The following is a 26,425-nucleotide window of genomic DNA, read 5'->3' on the forward strand; positions in this document are numbered from 1 at the left end:
CACGCTGCTACTTGATCAGATCACTATTAAACATACAGACATCATGTCGTCGCTTCTTTATTCAGCAGCCCTGTCTACTTAGTGACAATATCGTTTCCACTTCTAATCAAGTCGATCGCTTTGATCTAAACAGCACTGTTCGTGAAACCAAAGCTAATGTTTTCAAACTTCAAACATTTAACTTATGTCTTGTCAAAACTTAAAGGGAAACGGTCGTCGGAACTGCGCCAGTGTGAGTTTCTTGTTCACATACAACGTATTTCGTGCACGATATCTAGATGCACCTAACCATCTTAGCTGCATCAACTAAATTACACCATGTAGATTATGACAGACATGTTTTAACTTTCATCAATCACCATCGTACCTTGGATACAGTGTTTACATTGGTCTTATGCCAGGTCCTATACGACCTTTGCTCGCAGTTACGACGACTGTGTCCTTTTCACGTATTGCATTTGCGAGCACGTTATGAAATTGACCTGAAAGCTTTGCAATTTAAGAGACAAAACGATCATGGTGTCTTTGCAGTCAAAGCCAGCATGATGTTACCCAGTATATTTTGGAAGGTGATGTTACAAGGAACAATTCTTAAAATTTACCAATTACAAACTTAGTGCAGTTGCTCATTACTGTGTGCGACAAACAATTATGGTCGTGTAATGTTTTTGCGGATGAAATTACTATCGTGTCAATGCAACATGGATAAATTTATGGGAAAAAAAGCGATTAGTGCCATGAATTAGCAAAGGTCTATACTTCCTTGAGCTTTCCAATACGTTGCACTGATGACATACACACTCATGCAAGTACAACACGCATAGGACTCATGCATCGATGAATGAAGATCCCCCTGGGCACAACGTTTATTAAGCGCATCTGACCACTCGACTTAAGACAATAACGTTAATTGCCTTCCGTGAATACAAATCGTAAATGCCTGTTTTCCATTCAATGATTTCCACAGTCCGTTATACGTTCCCGTTATTCTGTATTGTTTTGTGTATGATTGGCTCTGAATTGGCTCATGTACGAGCTGCATGGTTGCTTTTTGTTGTGTCTACAGATACACTTTAGATCCAGCCCGACAAGGATACCCTAGAGATATATCGTAATACTTTTTACCAATGTCACTGTGCCAATAACATTCATATTGCCCAAAACTTGGTTTGATGCATATAAAAGGACGGGGACAATTGAATCAGCTTTAACGGGGCGTAGCGGTGAGGACAGGTAATACCATGCACGAAAATTAGTAAACACCCATGGCATCGGGAAAATTCTGTCATACCTACGAGTCGTTAATAATGAGTCTTTATTCCTTTGAAGTTTTTTCTGCTACCTCGACTTAAAAACCAAGGACGTGGAGTATAAATAGTTCCATACCTGCTGTCTGAGCCATGGGTCCAACATTTTAATGTACCATCCTGTTACAAACTAGGCTACATGATTTGGTGCACACTTTCCATTGTTTTGGATGTTCGCATCATTTGAATACAGCAAGTAAGTAATTACCATTGCAAATTGAACATCCGAAACTAATGTTGAAACGCACTTAGCAGATCCTATGCAGATACTGATCACAGTGAATTGTTATTGTGAAACCAAAATAATATCAGAGGCTGTAAACGATATTACTGAGTTACCGTTTGTACCGAGTTTTACAAGATCACACAATTACACATCCAAACAATTATCCAGAACTGAAAAATGATTAATTAGTTCAAATACTCAGGTGCCGCCAACTAAGCTGTTCGTGCAAAAAGGTGTTCGTGCGCAATTTTTCAGCGGGCGGGCAAATTTCAAAAGTAATCAGCGGGCAGGGAGAAAAGTCAGTATTTACTGTGGGCGGGGAAGAAATTTCATTTTTTCAGTGGGCGGGGAGAAAATTTTTGACAGTGGGTAACGGAAAATACGGAGAGGGAGGGGAAAGTCGTGCTTGATAGAACTTGTAGGGAGATATAAGCGCCTAACTTAGAGGGGTGCAATGTTCTAAGGTATAGTAGTAGCTGCTTTCAAGGTTTTGCGCTGTCTTTGATTGCCTAGGGGATTTTCTTTATATGCCTTTGTTTTTTTTAATGCGCTCTTAAAGGTGTTAGATGAAGGTGCTTTTCAAGGAATTTTAATTATCACGCCATATAATTTGAATGGAGCCTCCGGGAAAAAATCGCAGACACAATTTTGAAGGATATTGTCAAGGCTTGTCAATGAAGAAATTCTAACCGGAAATCTTGCAGCGTGTTTGCATAAGGCGGGAAAAACCGGTTTTTTGGAGCTTCAGCAAAACGCTTGTCACGTGACTCTTATGCAAATAATGACCGTGTACTGTGCTTGGTTGGATAGCTCTATATCAGGGCTTTCAGAAAATGTATACTTTATTGGGGTTTGGGACGTGTTCAATTGAGAAAGAAATAAAAATCTGAAAGTGTCTAAAAGGTATGTAGCTACCTTAAGTGGGTAATGGGGAATGTGAGTAGTGGGGAGAGGGCAGTAGTGGGGAGAGGGCAGTGGGGAGCTTGAATATATATATTCAAGCTCCCCACTTGGAGTGGGGAGCGGGCAGACCATAGATACTGGAGGGCAGTTGGCGTCAAAATTCAGTGGGAGGGCATTTTTCCCGTGTATGCTAGTGGGAGGGCAGTTACGAACAGTTCTAATTCCCCCCCCAAATTTTAGGTCAAGGTCAAAAAAAGTAAAATCGGTATATCATCATTCAAAACATGTTTTGTGATGATTTTGCGAAACTGATGAAATCTACCAGATGGCGGCACCTGAATACTTCGCAGGCGTTTCTTGTTGTTGTTGTTGTTGTTGTTTGGTTCATTGGGAGTCATGTTGTGCTTTTGGGGGGGAGGAGTTTCCCCTTAATCACAAATCTGTAGGCTTGGATACAGCGTCAACCCATTGCAGACATGATCACGGCGCGGTAAAGTCGTCAAGGAATTTTCTGGTCAGTGGTGTTTCGTTATTTTCGGAAGATGCCTGGAGTTTGCTTTTTTCCAGAGCCGCAAGGACTTCAGTGAAAGTTGATTTGACAGTCTTATCTTTATCTATTAGCGACAAATTTCCCTGTTCATCGCAGTCCTTAAGTTTAAGTAGATCTATAAATTAATAATTACATTCGACTGCAAAGGGAGATAAAACCGCCGAAGTCAGGATATGTTATTAAATAAGTGATAGAAATACATACCCAGAGAAGTTCTACATACATACATACATACACACACACACACACACACACACACACACACACACACACCACAACACACACACATACATACATACATACATACATACATACATACATACATACATACATACATACATACATACATACACACACACACACACACACACACACACATTCATTCATACATACATACATACATACATACATACATACATACATACATACATACATACATACATACATACATACATACATACATACATACATACATACATGTGCGCGTAATGATGTGTAACAAGCTCATAATTGTGTTTTTGTCCAATGCTGTTGAAATTCAATAGCCATCGTAGTAAGACTGTGTGTTAAAATTATACCGAGTATATTTACATAATTGCAAGTGACGACAATTGTCTGGAGGTCACATGCAGACTGTCAGGCGCAAACCTTGCATATTGTTGTCAGACGTTTCTAATTTCGTTGAAGTCTGATAAGCGTTTGTTTGAGAATTGAGTCAGAACGTCAGGAGTCTGTGGCTGGAGGGAGAATAAGATTCAGTTATCAAGACGGGTCAACAGGTCTTTGCGTAACTAGTAACATAACATTTTCGATTCTTCTGGGAAAAGAAATGTTGCAGTTTCAAGATTACTGTTCAACCTTTTATTTGTACATTGAATCATGTAGACGTGATAGGTCGACAGGTGCAGGAGTTGGAACAGGTGGAGTTGTTGACATATTGATATGGTAGATGGAGCGTTATACATGGAAGACTTGACAAGATATTGCGGACGCTGAAGGTATTCTGTCTTCATCAACGGATGTCAACGTTCATCGATGGAAAAAAGCCCTGCGCGGGTATCTTCAAAGGGATTGTGTGAACTGCCGACTTCAATGAATATTACGAGCGTCAATGTTGGCACTGAGGCCGATAGCAGCTGCAATGTGCAAATTGATGGTTCGGTTGCAGATGGCCCGTCCACGATGCACTTGTTAAAATGTTTTACTGCCGTGAGTTCTCAAGTTGTAACCCGGATTATCTTCAAACGAATCACCAAGAAACCCAAGACTCCTATACAGCTCGAGTTTGCCAAGTATAAAGACATTGCTAACCGATTCATTTGATCAGTCACAATATTTGCAACAGATATGATTTAAATGTTCCGAAATCACAATTTCACTCGTGTATGATTAATCTCATTTGCATAAGTTCCATAACGGTGGCTTTCATTCAAGGGCCGTAAAAGTTGTAAAAGATGCTGCTGTTTCCAACTCATTTACCTGAATTATGCCCCTACATGCCATTGTAATCATCTCGTCATAGGGTGGTAAGGCAGAACCTCTTCAGTAGCGCAGTTTCCAAAGCATATGAACATGGCAACTTTCCGAAAGCAGTGTTGCATTATTTCTATTCCGTTCTCCTCCAGTCTCGTCCTCGATTAAACAACTGTTTCTGCGGTCGTATGACTTAAGATATTTCGAGATTAGTCTGTATGTAAACTCAGAGCCTTTTTTGATCTGTCCATGGCGCGATATCATCTACAGAACGTTTTCTGCGAACTGGTATAAAGAATACTGGATTTCTTGCTATTGTCGTTGTGGAAGGCAATGACTGTCGTGACCTACTTTGAAATATTGCAAGGACGGTTTTGCATCATGAGTTATGACAACAACAAACCTAAAGTCATTTTCTATCCGGGCACGTAGCGATGATACTTATCTAAGGATGTCGAATGAAAAAACCTCATTAGAAATGTCTGCGTTTTCTGGACTTCAAGTACTTGTATTACTTTCTCTGAAAACGAACATTCAGCGTGCTCTAAAAATTTCATGGAGGATCACTCTATCATAAGGGCTTTAGATCGTAAAGTAAGGTTCACTCAAAAAATATGCACGGTGTAGTCTGCGTTCACAAAAAACGGTTAGGGGGCTGGAGGAATTCAGGGGGATTCGAAAATTTTGGGGTAGTAGAGGGGGGACTTGAAAATTTTGCTCTACCCGTTGGGGGACTTGAAAATTTTTGGTTCCCTTTTATGTTTTACATTTTCCAATTCAAAATTTTTGTAGGTAATTCAATGAAAAATGAATACCATTTTTATGTCATCGAATTGTTGTAATGTTAGTAATAATTTTAAAAAAAATGAACCCTTATGTTACATTTCATGACTTTTATCTCGCAAAAATCTAAACATGAGTCATTTGTCGTAAAAAAACCAAACGAGCCTATTAACAGGGTAGAAGCTGCAAATGTTGATGATTTTTTGCAATATTTCTGTGCAATATATCAACTACAGTTTCTTTCTGTCTCCTTACAGCATGCTCAAACACACAATATTCAGTTTGTCGACAAAGCCTGTATGTATTAGGTGATAATTTAATTAGAGTCCAGACTGACAGTCAGTTGTCAGTGATACAAATGCATGGTACACATACACAGGCTGTGATAGCAAGCTGAATACTGGACAGTTCAACATGCTGTAGGGAGTAGAACAAGAACTCAGTTGTATAAACTGAACAAACATATTGTCAAAATTATCAAAGTTAATACAGCTGCTGCCTACAGGCAGTGTCACTATCAGATACTGCCCTGCTACTGTAGTGTCACTGTTACTGCATACCTGAGCAGTGACAGAGATAGCTCTGACTCTGATGTACACGGTAGTTGAAGAAGAGTTTGGGTCAAATGACCCTCATGACAGTGAAACATACAGGTCAGAAAGCAACATATGGAAGACCAGGAGACTTGAAAAGTTATCGCGAATTTTTGAGTTACGGCATATGAGAATAATCAAACATTAAAGAAAAAAAATAGGGTCACCATGCTTGATTTTAGAAATTTTCACATTCTTGTCATAAAATAGTACAAAAGTAAAACTTTCAACAGTAAACACTAAATGAAAAAATATGTGAATAAGAGGAATTATTTATTTTTTAACCAAATTTGCCCTTATTAGACCCAAAATTTCAGAGATTACAACATTTATTTGATGGAATATTTTAGCCTTTCAGTATTGCCAATTTGTTAGTAGCATCTAATTCATATAATTATGTCTTGTACTTTTGAAACGAATTTTTGGTGGGTCTCTGTGCTCAGGTTTTTGTACAATATGGCAATTAGCCAGAATTCACAATTTGCCTACTCTCTCACGATCGTCATTTTGTGCGCTCTTCGGCAGGAGCAATTGAGCAGGCCAGCGTTGGATTAACTCAAGTTGGCTTAGACTGATAAATCCAAAAAGTTCACCGATGCCTTTAAAATGAATCAATTTAAGAACTTTTCTTAGGAATATGACTTAAGTTTACAAAGTGTTAATAGCAGGTAGGCTTGAACACCTGCGAGCGGAACGCCGCAATACGTGATTTTTTCTGCATGCACATCCTTTACAAAGATGCGGGCTTGTGATAGTTGGGGGACTTGAGCATTTTTGATCATATAGAGGGGGCCGTTTGAAATTTTTTTAAAGGTATGGAGGGGGATCTCAAAGAAAAATAAGATTTCAATCGCTATTCCTCCAGCCCCCCCCCCGCCCCCCCCCCCCCCCATTTGTGTTATTTGTGAACGCAGCCTTATGAAATAAGCCCCCAATAGACCCGGGCTGATTCGTAACGGTAGAAGGAATTTCAACACAGCGGGATAGGTACACCTACGCGTCGGAACTCCCCAGGACTGCATAACGGCGCTTTCTTTACTGCTAAGTTTACAGACTCTGAGCTCTTCCCAAAAACAGTGTTAATTAACCTGTCTTCATTTACGCAGTTGCTACCTATATCAAAGTTCAGACTTTTGATTTTTCAACGCAGGCATGAACAGTCTTTTAATTTTCCGATGAAATTCAATGGTAAAAGGTCATCTATGATGATTGGTTGAACATTCACGTGGGCAACTCGTCGCCATGTTGTCGAGGAAGAAAGCTGAGTTGATATGACGGGTAGTTGAGGGCATGCCAAGGGCTGGTAAGTCCCGATTTACAGACCTGGAGGCGAGGTATACGATAACGCGCAGGGTATAGTGGAGGGCATGCTCAGGGCTGATAAGTCCAGATTTACAGATGTAGAGGTGGAGGCAAGTCACACGGTAACTCCCTATACCAATAGTCACTTTAATTCGCTCAGTTTGAGGACTTATCTCCCGAGCAGTACTAGCTTCTAAAATATTACAGCGTGATTGAATAATTAATCATTGTAGTAATTGATTGATGACGTGAAAGTCTAATAAGCACAACTTTATATGCTGATTTGTAGTCTCTGTGTACCCGATGTATGGTTAGTTAAAGATTCTATCATCCATAGAAATGTGGCGATGTGTCAGTACATCCAATTGAATCATCGATGAGCGTCGACCTGTCGTAAATTTTACCTGGTTGGCATTAACAATGAAATATCATAGAAGCTATATCATCAAGTTTGACTGAGAACCACCCAAGGGTGTCTTTTCGAAGGTCAAGTGAAAATGTCACTGATGTCACAAGATAAATCACGTGGCTTGCATGTAGAGGATTAGTATAAATATTCACTACACGTGAGTTCTCAAGTGATTCGCCATTATATAATCAATAATTTATTGGTTTTATTGATTTGATACGATAGGCGATTTATTTATAACATCACCTGTAATAAGACGTGTCAATAAAACAAGCGTGACAAACCTTGTGTTGATTCATTGCCGTTTAGCACGTGATGAGGGTGACCGTTTGAAGTGTCAAATAAAAGTGAAATATCTTCCAAACTATAAGCTTACATGTTTAAACAAACTCAACTCATAATACAAATACCATGATATACAATGAAAATTTCTGCAGAAAATTTCAGAGGTAATTCAAATACACAAAGCATGACATATATATCTTTTTAAGTATAGGTCGACTTTACAATTTGAGTATGAGACAATGGCGGTGCTTCTTTTAATTACACGATTCAAATTAGGTCAAGTAGAATATCTATTCCATTTTGCAGAGACACCGAATGGAAATGCCAAACGACTAGTTTCATTGACTTGATGAAGAAGGAAAATTGAACTTTCTCTTTCTACATGATCGTCTTGTCAAGTAAAGCAGTATTCGCTGGATTATATGTGTATTAGTGGAGTCTCTCCAATTTCTGAGATTCATTTTAACATTAAAATCCTATGTACCTGAAATAATTTTGGTGATGGCATGTTCATGTTAAGCGCCATAATAGTTTATACTTCAGATTGCTTTGCTATCACTTATCTTACACACACTGCAAAAGTAATTTTATACAATATCCAAAAATATTACAAATCCTATGATTGGTTTTAGGTATTTTAAAGAAATTATTTAACAAAATCGCTATCATAAACAAAGGTAAATTGTTTTACAAACCGGGCGGAAAAAAGCTCGTACATTTTTGTCAAAAGTTTACCGACTGATTCACACAAAAGTTTGTTCGCCTCGTAAACATCTCTTAAATTATAGTTTATCATGAATGTTAACTCTTCTTAACATGTGACTATAGGGAAACGCTAAATAAGCGCATGTTTTGTTTGAAATCAAAAGTAAAACGTGACAAGTAAAAAAAGCAACGTAAAGGAAATATTTTGTCTCAGCGGAAATGATATACTAGTACCTGGTAAGATTTAAATGACGCCTCTGTTCAACCAAAATGAGGCATCTTCCATTTGACCTCTTCTCTATCACAGGTGAAGTGTTGTAATTTATGTAAGACACTAGCTCACCCTTTCAAGTTAGTTTGGCCTTTCACCCGTCAGAGAAAACTGTATACAAACATGCATTTTCACAAAACATCTGCTGTATTCCATTCTGAATATGTGTCATAAACCAAATAGGAATTCTCACTACGTGATAAAACTTTGAATTAGTTTGAAATCACGAGAACCCACCACGTATAAATTATTTTTAAGTCAAGGCTCACTGTCACAAGTTCAATGTGAATTACCTCAATCTCACGATAAAAAGTGAACTAATGTACATAAAAATAATTTGACATATATCAAACTCCATATTACAATGACTTACAAAAGGAAAACATCGATTATGCCTTTTGGAAGCCCACCTCGTATGCGTTGACAACTTATTACACGCACATCTACTAGGGAGTCAGCAATGAATACAATTATATATAGCTTTAATTGCTGACTGTTACTTAGAATATATTTTTGAAAAATACCGCGTCTCAATGTATTGTTTTATAGTCCTATCCAAATGATCAGTTACACAGTTACACAGTTACCACTAAATGTTCACAACATAAAAATACTGTCCATTAAGTTCTCGATATGGCAACCGAGGGATCGGAGATATGCATGCATTATGTTCTTCGATTTGTTCTGTGAGCAAATATGGCGACGGATTTCTAAGCGTTTGTTCGGGGAACTTAATTGTCCAAATTCGTCTCGTTTGCCAAAACACCAGTCTTTCCTAAGAATAACTTTCAACGCTTTCGCGCCAGCATCTGTCGAGTAGTTTTGACGGCACTTTGAAGAGCTTCAGAGCTCGGACCCCTTGACGGCGTCATAACCGGTGTTGCGCAGAACTTTGTTTCGCTCACGTTTCCTCCGCCTGTGGTGGAAGTATCTGGTGACGACAGCTGCCAGGACGACAACTTGGAAAAGGCCAAGAATGACTCCGACCATTGCTTTTGCAGACAACCCTGCCACTGGAAACAAATATAGAAAAAAAGATTACTATTGCACATGAATTTCAATCAAAATATCACTAAGACATAATGAGGATGTCGGTGATTAACTAACATTACTTCCTTGACTCAACTCACGTATTGCACAAAATTGTTCTTTAAAACGAAAGCAAGTGATATGATACTTGGGAGGGCGTTCGACCACAGTCCCTCCATCACTTACCGGGCTCAGGACAAGATTTTTCATCGAGGCCGTTCACACAGTTCTTCCTGCCATCACATATTCTGTGTTTTATGACGCAAGTCGTGTAGGGTTGTGCGTAGGACCCGCAATATATCTCATCTGGATTACAGATGTCTTCGATGGCAGGGATTTCAAAGTCTTTGTGTTAAAAGAAAACCAGAATTAGAGTTGAACTCAGTGTTACTTACGCCAACAGACAGGTAACTGATGACATTTCCTAACATAAACAGCGCCATCAGCTACTCCTTCACTCAGTTTATAGTGTACCAGATGTTCTTGCACAGATTCATTTTAACGTTCCTGTTTTTACCTTGCGTCGTGCTGTTCTTTTTAGACCAGTGTCAGCACTTACGAATATCTTGAAACACTCATTTTTATAACGATCTCAGACTTATTTTAATTCTATCTGTAAAGAGCAAAATTTAGATATTTTTAATAACTTCAGTAATTTTCGTCATGGATTATGTAAGATCCTTTTTTCTGAATAATTACTTTTATCTGGATGTATTTCTGTGTATCTTTCGCTGTGTTGCTGGGTTTTTCATGTGAATTCTCCTGTCTGTTTGTTTACGTTGTAACTTATATATTTTTCGTTTTGGTATTATATTTTTATTTTCAAACAAACCTGTAATTGGGACAACCTGTTGGTTCGAGATTAAATAAACAAATAAACATAAATCAATGCGTTTGAAGGATTGTTGTTCCGTGTGTAAAATACAGTTTTTTGTTCTATTCCAAAATAACGTTGAAATGCCTAGGTTGCACCTGCACAATGCGACCTGCATGAGTTCAAGGTCCTTGTTGATGACTGATGTTAGCCAAGACAACAATCATTTGTCAACAATAACATTGCATATTGGAATAATGCATTGTGTCTGCCAGCTATTAGGTAATACCTGAAAATATGATCAAAAGTTCGTCACAAGTACTCTCTCTCTCTCTCTCTCTCTCTCTCTCTCTCTCTCTCTCTCTCTCTACTATAAGAAAGATAAATTGCCTACAGGCAAGATGTTTTTGTATAGCGAATCGAATAGGAAATGGTTCAATAAAATGCAGAACTGTTGTAACTCATTGAATGTTAAGACTTCTGTACAGGCTGTCCTGATGAGCGCCATCTACGTTCACTTATGATCTCACCTGGGTCACAATTTCTCTCATCTGCATGGTTACCGCAGTGATTGATGCCATCGCATCTGAGGAAACCGGGAATACAGCGCGACAACCCTTCACAGTAAAAGTCGTCAACAAGGCACGGATGTATACCGCCATCTGTCGGCAAATCGACAATGTCAGAGTGGGTTGGCAAACCAATGCCTGACTGGTATCTTTGGGTGTCGACTAGAATTCTCATATCTGTAAAACCCAGCTTAATTTAAAGGACGGGCAACACCAACAAGGTTAAAGTTTAAGACGAATACAACTACCCCTGTAAGTTTGAATAAATTGAAAAATGTTGTGGATCAATGAAGTTCAATCATATAATGGCTGCACATATTGTAGATAAAATGAATGCACAACAGAAAATAACGTAAGCAGAACCTGACAAAATTTGGTCAAGATATTATTAAGAATCGTTTTTAGCCAAGATAGTGACCAGATTTATCACTAACATTGTGATTCAAGCTACTCACAAATATGCCTTGCGAAAATAATGTGAAAATCCACACATCTTTGGATCACAAACTGAAAAAGCAATGAATTCCTTGATGATTCAACTGCATCGTTACCTTTAGAATGGTAATACTGAGTAAAGAAAGCTTTAAATCCTCTGTAGTTGTAGTTGCTGTGCGGTAATGTGTACATAGTAATAGACACAGCCGAGTCGATGGCCGTCGATGATCTGTTCGCCTCGTTCGCACACACAGTTAATTCCTTGGAGGATTCCTGGTTGGCAGGCGATACCACTATTTTCTCGGCCGTGGTTGGGCACGCCTGCCCAGGGGAATGAACTGGAATAAGATAGTTCAATATTTGAGCATTACATGATAATGAATAAATTGAATTAAGAGTCGCCCGATATTTCCTGGCGTAGGAAGCTTGCAGGAAATTCATTTTGAAAATGTTATTGAAATAAATGATTCATTGTACTAAGACTTTTGTGTATGCAGAGTAATTTCCTTCAACTGACGTATCGACCACCTACCTGAAAATACTTTCATGTTCACGTCGAAGAAACTGACGTAAACTCCGGTGAACCGCCCGCCGGGGTCAATGACCAACTGACAGGTGACGTCTGAAGGATAATCGTTGTTTGGATACCCTCGATGTGACAAAACTTCACCACTGAGGGCCATGCTAATTGTTTGGTTGCAAACTGCAGAGAGTTAAGCAGGCAATGGGGTTATCAGCCAAAACATATTTTTCAAACAAGCCTTCTTCACTCACTCGACACAAGCTTATGGAATTCTATTGCCTGGTATAATTTATTCAACCAACTATCACTATTGCTCACGACGGAAGAAAGTAACTCTTTGATTGATCGCTTCGGAAATGTAAAAAAAATCACTATGCGGCTTATGCCATGGCAACACTATTATACATAATAAACATCCATGTTATTTGATAATAACTTTACATAGACAGTGCATAGCTCCAGTTTCATAGCTTAAATTAAAATTACGACTCCAACAAAAAAAAAACGAAAGCAAAGAATCGAACATTGCAAAAATACGCAACAAACAAGCCAAATATGGACCAAATTAGATCTACATGTAAAGGACTCACCGTCATATGTGGCGCTGTTTCTACGGTTCAATTCGGTGGACTGGAAGGCATAATACAAAAGCCGAAAGCCTGTAGAACTCCCAATGTGGTTTGACTGGAAGACGACGAATACCTCTGAGCCATTCAACGAAAGCGTTGAACGCGAAGAGTTGAAGTCACATATCTTCATTAGGAGAGCGCCATCACTGTCGTTCCCTGTGTAAAGAGTTATGCTGTCCAAATCACAGTTGTCAGAGGTTTCCATGCTTACGTCTGTGAACTGCAGCTGCAGCAGAATGAAAAGTGGAATTTTATATTCGATGTTGTTTGGATCTCAGATGGTTTTGAAGGTTTTAAAGGGAATGGCCTGCATTAGGGACGGCGTTTTAGCTTGTGTCAGTTTAGTTCATGTGTATAGTGAGCTCCTGATGCAAGTAAAATGCCACATTGCATATATTATGCAGGATAATTTTAAATCATAAAGAATGGACTAGATGCTGGATAAGCAATATCTTTCTCGACATGTTAGTTCAAACACTATTGTAAATTTGGATGTATATTTGTCGACTGTATTACTGCGGAACAAACGTTAAGGTGGCTATGCCGGGGGCACGTAACACAACGTATTTTGCTCATCCGATTTCCTGGCTTCTCTTTTCTCTCAATTTCAAGATTTCAAAAGAATTTATCCCCACTCTACCTGGGTCAAAGTTTCTGAAATTTTCACATTATGTTCTTTAGAAACTATTTAACAAACCGACTATTTTGTTTGGCAATAAAGTTATCACATTTTTATCTTATCATGATTTTAATCAATTTTTTGAGTGTCAGTCTTTCAACCCCTGCCATTTTAGAATGAGGCTACTCTTGACTCAAGTGAAACATTAAATTTCAGAAGATAGTATCAAGCTTCTGAATTAAATTGATTTTCATCATTACTGCCAAAATTGAGGTTTTCTACACCAAATATACGCCCCTTCATTCTTCGAGTAAACCATTGCTACCATACTTAACTTGAGATTATCTGCTTTTGGAAAATATATTGTATGAGGGGTTTCCTTGTCATCTTGGATGAAGATATTGCTTTGAAAAAACTATTGACAAAAATGATAACCACGGTGATACCGAAACAAATCTTTCCCAATTAGATGCACAGCAATTGTTTTACCTTTATGTAGAAAAAAAAATCTCGCAGAATCAACACATGCTTTCTAACTTTATGTTGCCATATGGCAAGGCATTGTAGAATGTTGAGGCAAGGCTTTGAAAATAATAACTGTGTTATTAAGTCTGCTCACAAATATGACTAATTCGATTTAGCAATCGCTGTGAAGAATCAAATATCGGTATCCTTCGCTCGAGTGACGTGTTCGGAGACGATACACGTTCTTCAGAGTCGAGCTATCAATTTGGTTGAGAATCCATTTGTAGGTTTTCAAATTCACCGCACTGCATAGCGGCAAATATCAAACAGATAAATGACGTGTTGAAATCCAGATATGGAATATCGATGACTATCATAAAGCTGTCTACATTTTTGTCAAAATCTTGACTGATGGCGTCGTTGATACTTGTCAGAGCGGATACTTTAGGGTTCTTGCAGGAAACAAAGGACTTTTAATGGCACTGAGGTAGAAAATGATAAGTGTAAGAATGTCGATGTTATCATCAATGGACAATCAGATCATCCAGTGTAGCTTTCATGTTTAGTCCCCCTTATTCCTGCCACCGTCGCTTGATGAGATTTTAATCCTTCGCTACACTGTTTTCAGGATTAATGATGATAATCACAAATCACATTAGGCGTAAAAGTTGAAGTAAATGCTAAGTAATCAAAATACCGAGATATCAGCAGTCTTTAGATGTCAAAATTCATTATGAGTAGTTTTCCGTCATACAAAGATAAGATTTCATCTCTGCGGTATGTTTGAGTAGCTAGGTGCTATGGATAGAATGTATCATGACTTGTTTGTGCACTTGAAAGTCCAAACGTTTTGCTATCATGCCTAACTATTGCCTTAGTTTTTATCGCTCAAAGTTTGCGGAAGATGAGTATACCGTAGTTTGAACGCATTATCAGTGAGATTGAAGTAATTATTTTCGCCACTTACAGCTCTGGCTTCAAAAGTAACATCTGTGTAATTAGAAGCTCCTTGAAGTGGACAATTAGACTAATCTAAACATTTACATGTTACTATATCTGAGATTCCATTGTTCCCTTGCATTTTTGACTATACCATTTGATGACGTTGGCCATTGTCTCCAAGCACGAGACAGAGTACTTTCAGAGTGCAAGTTCGTCAGCTGTATTCTCAAAGCGAGCCACACTGATTTTCTGCATATATGAAAAGTTGATGTCCGTTGGTTAAGTTGGAATGACTTCACGGCTCTGTGACGAAGCTTCGCTTCAACGGTGCACCTACAGTGAGTATACAAACCTACATTTTTCTAAAGAAATCGCAAGTTTCTCGAATTGGACATTGATTGTTAGATGTATTATACAAAAACTAACAAGCCGAAATAAATATAATATTTCAGAGTCTCATTTATGCGTCATATTTTTCCCATTTCAAATAGCTTGACTGCTTGCGAATGTTGTCAAAAATAAAGAACAGTAAAAAGATAAAAGGATATCTATCTTATCACGTGACAGTTGTAATATTTCATAGCATGTAACGATGAGGTAATAGATGGGTGTGTAGATTCATTTCCACATGCCTGTATTGACAAACTTTCCCTGTTTTCATGTGTTTCCGTAGCGCAAAAAGATGTAGGTATTTCCTTTCTTTCATGCGTGCGCAATTAGGAGTCAAGTGGCTCTGAATCACTGGGATAGGAAAATCGAACAAGATTACCGGGATTTGCTGGCCGTGTCTCATGGGGGTTGATTGAGTCCATTCGACAGGCAGTCACGTTGGCGACATCGTGTGTAAATATATATTTTAATGATCTCCAACCCCGATTTAAATCTGGCAGACACCGAACCTTTCCATACTGATGATAGGTAAGCAGAAGTATACGACACGATTCACAGTAAGTGAGGCTACCCACAATTCCCCATGATTTGTACACTCAGACATTTTTTGCTAAAGGCTTTTTCAATTTTATCAGTTTCTTAACAATTTTGAACTTACAATTTAAGTTCAGGATTATTTGTTAAAACTATGTTCCAAAATTATTGATTATGTTTAAAATTCAAGAGTAAATCGAATGAGAAGTCGATGTTTGGAGGTGCTAAAAATTGCACATACACTTGTCAAGATAAAGTTATCAGCAACTAAGATGGTCTCATCATACCACCTGTCAGACATGCAAATTTCTTTTGTTACGAACATTAAAAAAAATCAATACCCTTTCTTTTGCCAACACAGATGCAATTTATTCCCTAAGTTTCCTTGAAAATATTGTGTATGGCTGTCAAAAATCTATGTCGACAAAATTACAGAATTGCTATCTCCTCCGCGGAAAAGGGGTTGATCATCTCATTATTCATAGTGAGAAATCAGAAAATTATGATTATCAGAACTATGTTGCCAGAATTTTGAAATATGGACCGAGTTGTTCTGTGTACAGAAGAAATTTGTTTCAGTTCAGTGAGTGATCTCCGTGTGTATAGATCATGGAGAATTGTGGGTAGCCTCACTTACTGTGCGATTGTTCATACTCGGCACTGTGGAAAATTTGCATTCTAAGTACACGGCATGATATAAATCGCACGAATTTTCACATGAATCAACATCAAATGAAACCCAGGAGACGCTCTAGATAAGCGTGTGTCTGATATGTCTTATGTCTATAAAACATGGACACTATCATGTCTTAAAAGCAATACATACATACATACATACATACATACATACATACATACATACATACATACATACATACATACATACATACATACATACATACATACATACATACATACATACATACATACATACATACATACATACATACATACATACATACATACATACATACATACATACATACATACATACATACATACATACATACATACATACATACATACATACATACATACATACATACATACATACATACATACATACATACATACATACATGAACGTATCTGCTGAGAATACTGCGGCTTATAACACTAGGCGAAAAATGTTGAGCAGAGAAATCTTTGGCAAGACTCAAGACTACGAGGGCAGCGCTAACCTTTATCAAAAAGTCACAGTAACATTTTTGTGCACTGATATTAAGTCTTCTGTTGACCTGCTGAATACTTGGTATTCAGACATGCTTCTGGGGTAGATTTCGAAACAACAACTACGAGCTATGAAAATGTCAAAAGTAACGGTTATTGATCTGTCACATTCAGGAAAGCCGACAATCACTCTGAAATTGTTTTGATGAATCGAATGAAACGAGGGCCCAGCAGACATCTTGTCATTGGGTTGCTAGACATGGCATAAGATGAGGATGAAACACATAAATCCAAATCTACCTTTCGATAAAGTATCTTAAAATTTTAGTTAACATAAACTACAAGCTTCTCCTTGGATTTTGAACTTCGAAGCATTCCATGAGAGTCAGGTTAGCGTTGTCTTTATAAGTGTGTTTAGGCAAAATGTGTCGGGTGCGTAAAATTTCTTTGTCAATTAACGTCATCAGCCAGTTCTTTATCAAGTCAATGGTCAAGTATATAGGGAACAGCGTCTCAAACTGTATGTAGTGATTGACTTTCTCTTCTAAATGAACGGATCGGATGATTGCCATCCCTGTAGATATTTGCCATGTACGCAACAGTACATATATTTGTTTACTATAGTAAACAGGTCAAGGCAACATTATGTTGCAAAGTGTCCATTGTCCAGTAATATCATGCATTCGTCAGCGGTATTTGATTGTTTTCCAGTTGATATTTGTACTTTGTGATCAGTTTCTTTTTCTAGGATGCCTTTTTAAATCGGTTGGGTGAACACTTATAGAACTTACAATGTATATGAAGGTGCGAAAGACGCAAACGTGCAAATTTACCTGTGCCTCAAACTTCCCTATAGTTCCAATCACAGTCCCTCTATGTACACTGTGTTCCAACTATTTCAGTCAAAGTCAAAGCGTTTACGCTAATAGATAAACATGATAAAGGTCCGTGGTGACAACATTGAGGGCGAAAATAACCTTTGACTGACACTTTCCAAAGCAGTCAACCCGAAGAGGGCTCAATTCATATAGAGATAGAGTAAGGGACTGGTCACTTTCTTCGGCCGGGGGAGGGTGGATTATTTTTTGCCGACATCAAAAAGTAGCTGATCCCCCCTATTCCAGCTTTCGAAAACAGGCTGACCCCCCCTATTCCAACTCTCAAAAACAGGGTTACCCGCCTCCCTGCGAGCGGCAAAGGTAAAACAATAGGTGGAATATAAATTGAACGATTCAGTGTGTGCGTATATATATATATATATATATATATATATATATATATATATATATATATATATATATATATATATATATATATATGAAAGTTATGCAGCTGAAGGGCATGCTGAAAAATATTGCTTGAAATTTTAAAGACGTGCGCCCGAAGGGCGCACGTCGAAAAATTCTAAGCATACAGACTGTCAGATATATATATGTCTGATATATTAAAGTTTTGCACTAGGATGGGGCTCTGAACAATATGTCTTTTTATTATTCAAGTTACGCGCCCGAAGGGCGTGCCAAAAAATGCAACTGAATGATGAAATTTGTGGCCGGCACAATGCATTTTAAGCAAGTATGAGCCGTGTCGAAATTCAAAAACACACTACCCCCCCCCCCTTATTTGGCATTTCAAAAACATGGTGACCCCCTATCACCAAAGTAAAAAACAGGGTGACCCCCAATCAATCCACCGCCCCCCCGGCCGAAGAAACTGACCGGTCCCTAAAAGAGGTGTTTTTAAACGCATGGCGATAATTTATAGGAAAAGATGTTCCAAATCAGTGTTTTATAAGTGTTTGTGTAGAAATGACGTAAATGGACTTACTGTCAAATGACAACACCTCAATGCTTTAACATCAGCCTCATAAACCTCAGTGCTTTAACATTATTTTATTATAATTATCACGAGATCGATGCAGGTCTGTTATCGTCAACATGGTGTAGGAAAGAGTGTGATGAAAAATGTAAGACAATCATGTCTCTATGAATTTTAAGCAGTTGACTTCTCCTACCTGTAGAAGTCTTTCAACATTCACATTGCGTTATGATCAATTTTAAATCTGTATATTTCCCCGCGCTTTAATGTTTTGACAAAAATCAGGTCATCGACTCTGGCATACAATATTTCAGTCGCGCATTGCATATACATGAAAAACAAAGTCGCCACCTCCTTGACATCGTTATTTAATCATTCACTTCCTTTTTGGAGATACAATTGCACCTGCACCTGTGTTTTGCTGAAACCCGAGAAACCGACGACCGTAAGCTAATATAATGTCATCTTGCCTGCCGGATCTTGGCACTGGTCGACATTAATATACGCATATTCAAGGTCACTGCCTGTTTTCGTCGTGGAAATCAGTTGGTTATACGTGCCTGACCGAGCAAACACTCACACTCGGTTACAAAGAGGCCAATGAATTTTTATTAGATTTACCTTGCGAAATCACCTTATTCACTGCGAGGTGTCGTAATGAAATGACACAATTTACTCTCAGAATGAGAGGCCGATACGCAAGAGGCCGTGTTCCATCAGGAAATTTACACGTGAAAACAATTTTCATAATTATACATTCTCCAGGGATCCCATTTCATCAATATATTACTCCTTCTGGTGTGTATCGCCATCCGATTTTAATATCAATGTGCATTAGTAATATGTTACAGAGGCACACACACTTGATTTGTAGATCTTGTTTGTATCTTTGTCGACAATATAAATGCATAGACACTGACACAAATATATCGAATGATACATAATATTTGTGCTGTCTCTGTTATATGCAAAAACATACCTGTATCATCATAAAATATTCTATATATTTAGTGCATGTGAAAAAATGCTTAATATTTCAAGTTGACTTAGGTGAAAACAAAAAGAGTGTGTTTTGATCAATAACAGTCTCATTCGGTATTTAGGTGTACTGTCTCGAAAAGAGGCTTGGCAATGTCCGTTGTACCCGAGGGCACGTCAAGGGTACATAACTGATATTTTCACATACTTCATTACAAGTGAGCATTTCTCGGCTGAAGTTCAGCACAGGTTCGAAAGGTTGTTCACGGGTCACCATTTGTACGTGCCTTTGCAAAATGCTGCTCATATGTTTCGCTTTTTGAATAACAGCCTGGACACTTTAACTGGCAATCATAGTTTTTAATTTCTCGGACAGTATGTCGATATTATCTATCCATTTTCCTTATTGAGCGGTTTATCCGCAAACTTTGCAGTTGGTCGGCCGTACAGCAGACGACTCGACAGAGGTTCAATCGTGAACAGTTACTTTTTTAAATTTAAAAGAGCAATTACGCTCTGACATCATGTTTGTCGAATTTCCGGTCACCTTGAATTCCAAGGTACTGTGGTAATCAACGTGAATTCATCAGTAAACCACAGCACAGCATTAGCTGTGCCGTGTTGCGCTATAGATAAATTATATATATATATATATATATATATATATATATATATATATATATATATATATATATATATATATATATATATATATATATATATATATATATATATATATGTTGCATGTGGGCATATATCTGATGTGAATATTTATGTGAACATATTTGCCTGTACATTTATTAGTAGGCCCTATAGGATAAAGCCCGAGTACGAGGGCTCTTCTGGTATGTAAAAATCCAACCCAACGATAAAATGTCGAGGCCGCAGGCCGAGACATTTTATCGTTGGGTTGGACTTTATATACCAGAAGAGCCCGAGTACGAGGGTTTTATCCGACTTAAAAACTATCGCCCCTAACTGATATATTTTCGTTTTCAATGTGTTTACGTCAACCGTCCCCTTTGTCAACGTAACATGTTTAGGATATGAATTAAAACATTTATTTGTGAAATAGCCGTCCAATGTAATGGAACATCCTATAAATGCCCTAAGGCACATTAGTTTATGTTTGTACCACAGCAGATTTTGTGTTGCAGCTGGTTTCCGCTGTGTTACCAAATTTGAATATATAAAACGTACCAGATGTCTACAGAATATGACATGTTCACTTTTGATTGGACAGTACTTTACTACGGCGCTGTCAGTCGTTTCTAGAATTGGTGACCAAGGCTTTACGAGTAGATAAAACACCCTGAATTGAGCACTCTGATTGGTCAATCAACAGTAGATAGTATTTAATGCATTTTATTTAACATACATACATACATACATACATACATACATACATACATACATACATACATACATACATACATACATACTTCTGAATTGATTCAGAAAGCCTCGGTTATGAATTATGCAAAGTAGTAAATTTTACAACTTAGTATCAGCGCATTCTATCGATACACTGGCTGTATCAAGACTCATTTTAGTCTGGATTTGAAAAAATCGGTTAAATCCATGATGCATGGAAGTTTAATAATCACTAAGTTGTGGCTGATTGCGATACGTCATTCTATCGTAAGTGGAATAGACATGTTCTGTCAACACTCAATAAACGACCAAGAATTATGATGATGGGAACAAACGAGATGATGTTAACATAATGGTGCATAGTTGTCAGGATGATTTGATATCCCCGGTGCATGCGGTGCATGGATGTTTCGAGAGAAATTCTTAATTTCTACCGATATTAGTTCATAGAACACGCCAATAAAACTTGAGACATGAAACTTTAAAAAGCTAACAAAATACTAAAATGAAGACTGATCAAACTGAAATAGACCGTTTTTACTCCCGAGGTCGACGCATTCTAATTGGATCAAAATCGGAAAAAACACGCGTGTGTACTATAATTTGGCTTCTTGCAACACGGTGGCTTGTTACGAATCATTCCATTGAATCTTCAAGGTTGATGGCCTAAGGGAAAATGAAATTCTTTTTTTTGTTCATTTTGCAGGAATTTTCTGTTATGTGGAATGTTCGCTTGGAATTTCACATTTGAATTAGGGTTGCCAGTATGCAATTTATTTCTTACCCTGTCAGTCTGACAATAAAAAATTGACCTAAATGTTGACAAATTATGCGCTCAGGCAGTGTTTGTTCGCTCAGGAAAATTGCAATAGTAAAATTCACTTATAACATGTTGTCTTCGTAATATTTATTTTCTTTTTCTTTTCTTTTTTTAGTTCTCTTCATGGTACGAAGACGAATGAGAAAGTGCGAATCGCTTCGGTCGTGATCATCAATCACGTTTTAGAATATTTGGCTGAATTTGGGACAAAAGTGAACAATTCTCGCATTGTCAAATAAACAGTTTGTAAAGTAAAAGAGAGTGGTATGACATACCCAGAGAGAAGACCCAGCCACGACGGATATACGGTATTCGCATGATATATCATTTGGGTAAATTTTCGGATAGTTAGGCGATGTGATCTCCCCAACGTCAGAGGTGAACACACTGTTGCCGCATCCGACGTCAGAGCCATCGAGAGATTCTGCAAAAGTAAATATGGACGCGAAATTAGAAAACATTGCTGACAGCCCTCTCACCAAAGCAATGGGAAGTGCGAAAAGATGCGTCATTTCAATGTCAAATAACGATTAAAATACCGCAGCACTCGTTCCTTGTCAGAAAGTTACTATTTTTACAACGTCTACGCCCGAAGAAAATGACGGCTGCTCACCCACAACCAAACAAACGTGTATATAATGTAAATGTACATGCATTCATATATACACATATAATACATACACATACATCTAAACATACATACATAGACACATACACAGATACATACTCGTATTATTTGCGTGATTTGTCGTTTAAATTAACCTTGTGTCGTTTGTCACTGACAATATTTCCATTTGGCAGACCACTTATAACACTCTCTCCTCTATGGTTTTGCAAATTTAATTTTCGGTGAATCATCAAAGTCAAAATTTGATTACATAAAAACGTAGAAGTAATGTTCTAATCATATAGCTACAGCTTACAGACTAAGGTCTATATATCCCCTTTGATCGTTATTCTAAAGATTTCCTTTTCAATCGAACTTACACTGTGAGTGACTGAGCAAATTTTAATGCGCGAAACCTACAGTAGATGAGTGCGAGTGGTGTTTATTTCTCTGTAAGAAAATTCTACAGCTGCCTACAAGGTTAATAAACAATCTGACCACACACGTTGGCAGCAAAATTATGCCATTTCTATATACATTTACGCTAATTTTCTTTTGTATTTTTTTCATCATAGATAAACATTTTTCTGTACCTTTTTTAGCATCACCAAATTACTTTTTTGTTTTTTTCCAATGCTTGACTGCGGATATCTGCTGCTGCTGGAAATACGCTGAAATTAAGCATTCCCACGACAGCAATGTTATAACCTTTCACCTCGGCAGTCCGACGGTGTAATATTGTACAATTACACCTTTCTTCCTTTTTATAGAAATCAAGTCACGTCACCAAACGCTGCGACACTATCGCTCTTTATCCTCCGCAGTAGCCAGCCTGTTTTGACGTCATACAACAGCATGTTCCGATCAGCAGAACACGACAATTTATCGTCGGCTCGATTGCGATGAACTAAAATTGATCGACATCGCTCATAAGCTAGTCTCTAACTACAAAATCGAATGAAGAATAAATCTGCAATTGTGTGACTTTTTCATGATAATTGGAAAATGAATAAACCATACGTACTAAAGACTTTTATCTGTTACCCACACAATTTATGTCACCCCTGGCGCTGCCTTTTTTGTCTTAAAGGGAACGTTCTAATCTCGCAGCATTGTTTTGATCGGACTCTCACGAGAAAATCACTTACATCCCTCGAGAAGACGACATACGCAAGAAGAAAAAAGATGTATTTGCTTATCTTTATCCTTTGGGGGATACCACTAAGCTTCAATCGCAGTCCCACGGGCACTCGTTAATTTCAAAGTTCACGATCCAACGAAGTCCTGCATAATAATATATCTTTCCTCTGTAATAATCCACAGCTTTAATACCTGTGGCTTTTACAATTTAGTCTACTTTTTGTGCGTGTATTTAGAAGCGCACGGGAATAGCAGAAAACCTTGTCCTGGCTTGCGCGACATATTTAATATTTTTTTCGCAATGAACCCAGTGTTATATTATTTCTCAGCATTGCCCTGCTGATTGGATTCTCTCCAGTATACATATTGAAAGGGAGATTTAGATCTTAATTATCGTTCTGTTGTAATTCAAAACGAGAGCCTGTGAATTGTATGACATAAGACAGACAAAGACTGATGGACAAAGGACGACAGGGGGGATTGACAGTAGAGTCCCCCCCTACTGTCTATGCGTTATCTGACAGATCATTGCCACTTTCTCCCCTGATTCAGACAGAAAGATTTCGTCGGTCGTTCAAATGACAATGAACGTGACGAACACCAAGTCTGAAAATTTTGACACGGCACTATTGACAATGGACTACCTTCTTTGGCCTCATCACGTTGGCGACCTGTGAAGCTCTCTAACCGTTTGTGTCATCGCCTCGAACGCTGATCCATCAGTGTTGGCAGAGAAAACAGTGTAGGGAATTGAAAAGCAATATTGTTGCCTTCCTGCGAGTTTCAATTTATAAATGATGGAGAAGTGAACGCCATTGTCGCTCGGGGTGGGCTCTATGGCAACGAGAGCTAGCTGCTGCAGCCGATAGCACGTTTAGGATTCCGTCCATGTACAGTAGCCGTATACAATAACAACACAGTATAGAAAGACATATGTTTCTTTCCACGTCAAAAATGAGATGAATGTAATTTACAGAATATTCTACAAATATGCCGATTAGCCATTTTTATAATTTCTTAGTGGGTTCCTACAATATAATTCTACAACGTATATATTCACTGCATAGCAATATGCATTGTTAGTAAATAGAGCCAGAGCAAAGAGGATGACAGACTTATGGGCTCTCTCTCTCTCTCTCTCTCTCTCTCTCTCTCTCTCTCTCTCTCTCTGGCTTTAAGCCAAGAATTTTTCGCACATAACGAGTTACGTGTGGCATTAATGTAAATAATAATACTTGCTCAGAATGTAATCGGTATCACCTTGAGATGGTAAACTACCTGGCCGACTTTGATATGAGGGATATTCCTTTACCCCAAAACTTTCAACAATAAAAGCAGATGCAGTGTATGAAAGAAGGAGCATTAAGATCGTCAGCATGTCGTTCCCATGGCGACGGGTCGGCAGACGGAGATTGTCGGCCATCTTGCTTTTATCCATATGTAGTTATCAACAGCAGAAATCTCTGGAGGAGTGATTGCGAATTCAATTATGTCTCCAGTCTGTGGAATCGAGTTCATGCACTGGGTCTAATTTTCCTGAAATTGAATAAATTCGTAATTTTGGAACCTGGTTATTTCATTTCAATTCCTACGAAGCTGAAACATTCCCTCATTATACAATTGCTGTTCTAAAATATCGATATTGCTCCGGAAAGTGTGACCTATGAAATCAGAGTGGTGAAAAATACTCAATCATGCATTAATGAGGGTCATTCACGCGAATGCACGTGATCTGTAGCCGCGCAAGAAACATGCATAAATATTGCTGAAATGAAAAAGAGCTATAAATGCTTATTGGTGTTGTTTTGGGGTTTTTTTGAGCACCAACTTAATGACATACAATTCGAGTGCGTGGAGTGTGAAACGTAGCGGGCATATCGATAAATCGTCAAAGCGCCTACCTGTTCTGCGGAGGGACATCTCGTCAGATCGACGCTAATACGCGATCGTTACTCTGGCTCGTTCTACCGGTCAATCAAAAACATTTCACCGGGCGTTACGTTTGCCATCTCACTCTAATCATATTTGATGAAACCAAATCAGCCAATCGTCGACGCCTACTGTGACTTCAAATAGTCTGGTCACATGGTTGCTATTCCTAGATCATCTGCAGCGCATGCCCAAACATCGAGTAGGTGATCAAAGATCAAAACAAACCAAACGAAACCCGAACAACATCAAATTCGACGCAGGGATCGCATGACATGATGAAACACAGCCTGTACGGGTTAAAAACCAACCAACCAACAAACAAACAATAATACAACAACAATTTAAATAATAATAATCATCATCATCATCATCATCATCATCATCATCATCATCATCGTCATCATCATCATCATCATTATCAACATATGGTGGTGGTGGTGGCGGTGATAGTGAGTGCCATTAATGAGCATACGAACATTTTGGCGTAAGATGCATGCAATGAGACTGTTATAATGTATGATATGCTAGGTTACACGCCGAATAAATGAATACATAAAGAAATAAATAACCTAAATAAATAAATGAATAAATAAATAAATAACGCCTTATGCAACCCACAATTCATGTTCTTTTCAGTGACTTATTTACACTACATAAGTGGTTCATTGCAAGCAGTGCCTACCACTCGTAAAATTCAGTCAAGGATCTATATGGTTTCACACAACCATGGTTATACAGCGAGTAAGTTTGACAAATATTGGTACAACGTTGAATGATACTCCACGATAAGTATCCTCTTCCAATACTGAATACAGAGATGGAAAAAAGTGT

At 38.1% G+C, this 26,425-nt stretch overlaps 1 protein-coding gene across 5 annotated transcripts; it reads right to left on the reverse strand.

The window, feature by feature from the left end:
- Nucleotides 1–7,255: 7,255 nt before the first annotated feature.
- LOC139147289 (low-density lipoprotein receptor-related protein 12-like) lies at nt 7,256–25,883 on the reverse strand. 5 transcript variants are annotated; one of them, XM_070718321.1, is made up of 10 exons: nt 25,564–25,702; nt 24,941–25,198; nt 23,116–23,806; nt 22,191–22,339; nt 12,768–13,032; nt 12,187–12,357; nt 11,771–11,992; nt 11,181–11,312; nt 10,023–10,181; nt 7,711–9,820 (listed from the first exon to the last, which is right to left on the reverse strand). In XM_070718321.1, the coding sequence occupies exons 5-10, from the start codon at nt 13,009–13,011 to the stop codon at nt 9,651–9,653; spliced, it is 1,098 nt and encodes a 365-aa protein (XP_070574422.1). In that variant the 5' UTR covers nt 13,012–13,032; nt 22,191–22,339; nt 23,116–23,806; nt 24,941–25,198; nt 25,564–25,702; the 3' UTR covers nt 7,711–9,650. The 5 variants fall into 5 exon arrangements, with proteins under 5 accessions (XP_070574420.1, XP_070574422.1, XP_070574419.1 ...); XM_070718319.1 differs by lacking the exon at nt 23,116–23,806 and having other exon boundaries at nt 7,256–9,820; nt 25,564–25,771; XM_070718318.1 differs by lacking the exon at nt 23,116–23,806 and having other exon boundaries at nt 24,923–25,198; nt 25,564–25,883.
- Nucleotides 25,884–26,425: the final 542 nt, after the last annotated feature.

This window comes from Ptychodera flava, chromosome 13 (genome assembly GCF_041260155.1).
Source record: "Ptychodera flava strain L36383 chromosome 13, AS_Pfla_20210202, whole genome shotgun sequence".
NCBI lineage: Eukaryota > Metazoa > Hemichordata > Enteropneusta > Ptychoderidae > Ptychodera > Ptychodera flava.

Coding starts and splice junctions, on each gene's coding strand:
- LOC139147289 (XM_070718317.1), bottom strand. CDS start 25,100: ATGGATAAAAGCAAGATGGCCGACAATCTCCGTCTGCCGACCCGTCGC. Junction 12,358..12,767: donor AAACAGCGCCACATATGACG/GTGAGTCCTTTA, acceptor AACTCTCTGCAG/TTTGCAACCAAACAATTAGC. Junction 10,182..11,180: donor TGAGAGAAATTGTGACCCAG/GTGAGATCATAA, acceptor TTTAACACAAAG/ACTTTGAAATCCCTGCCATC.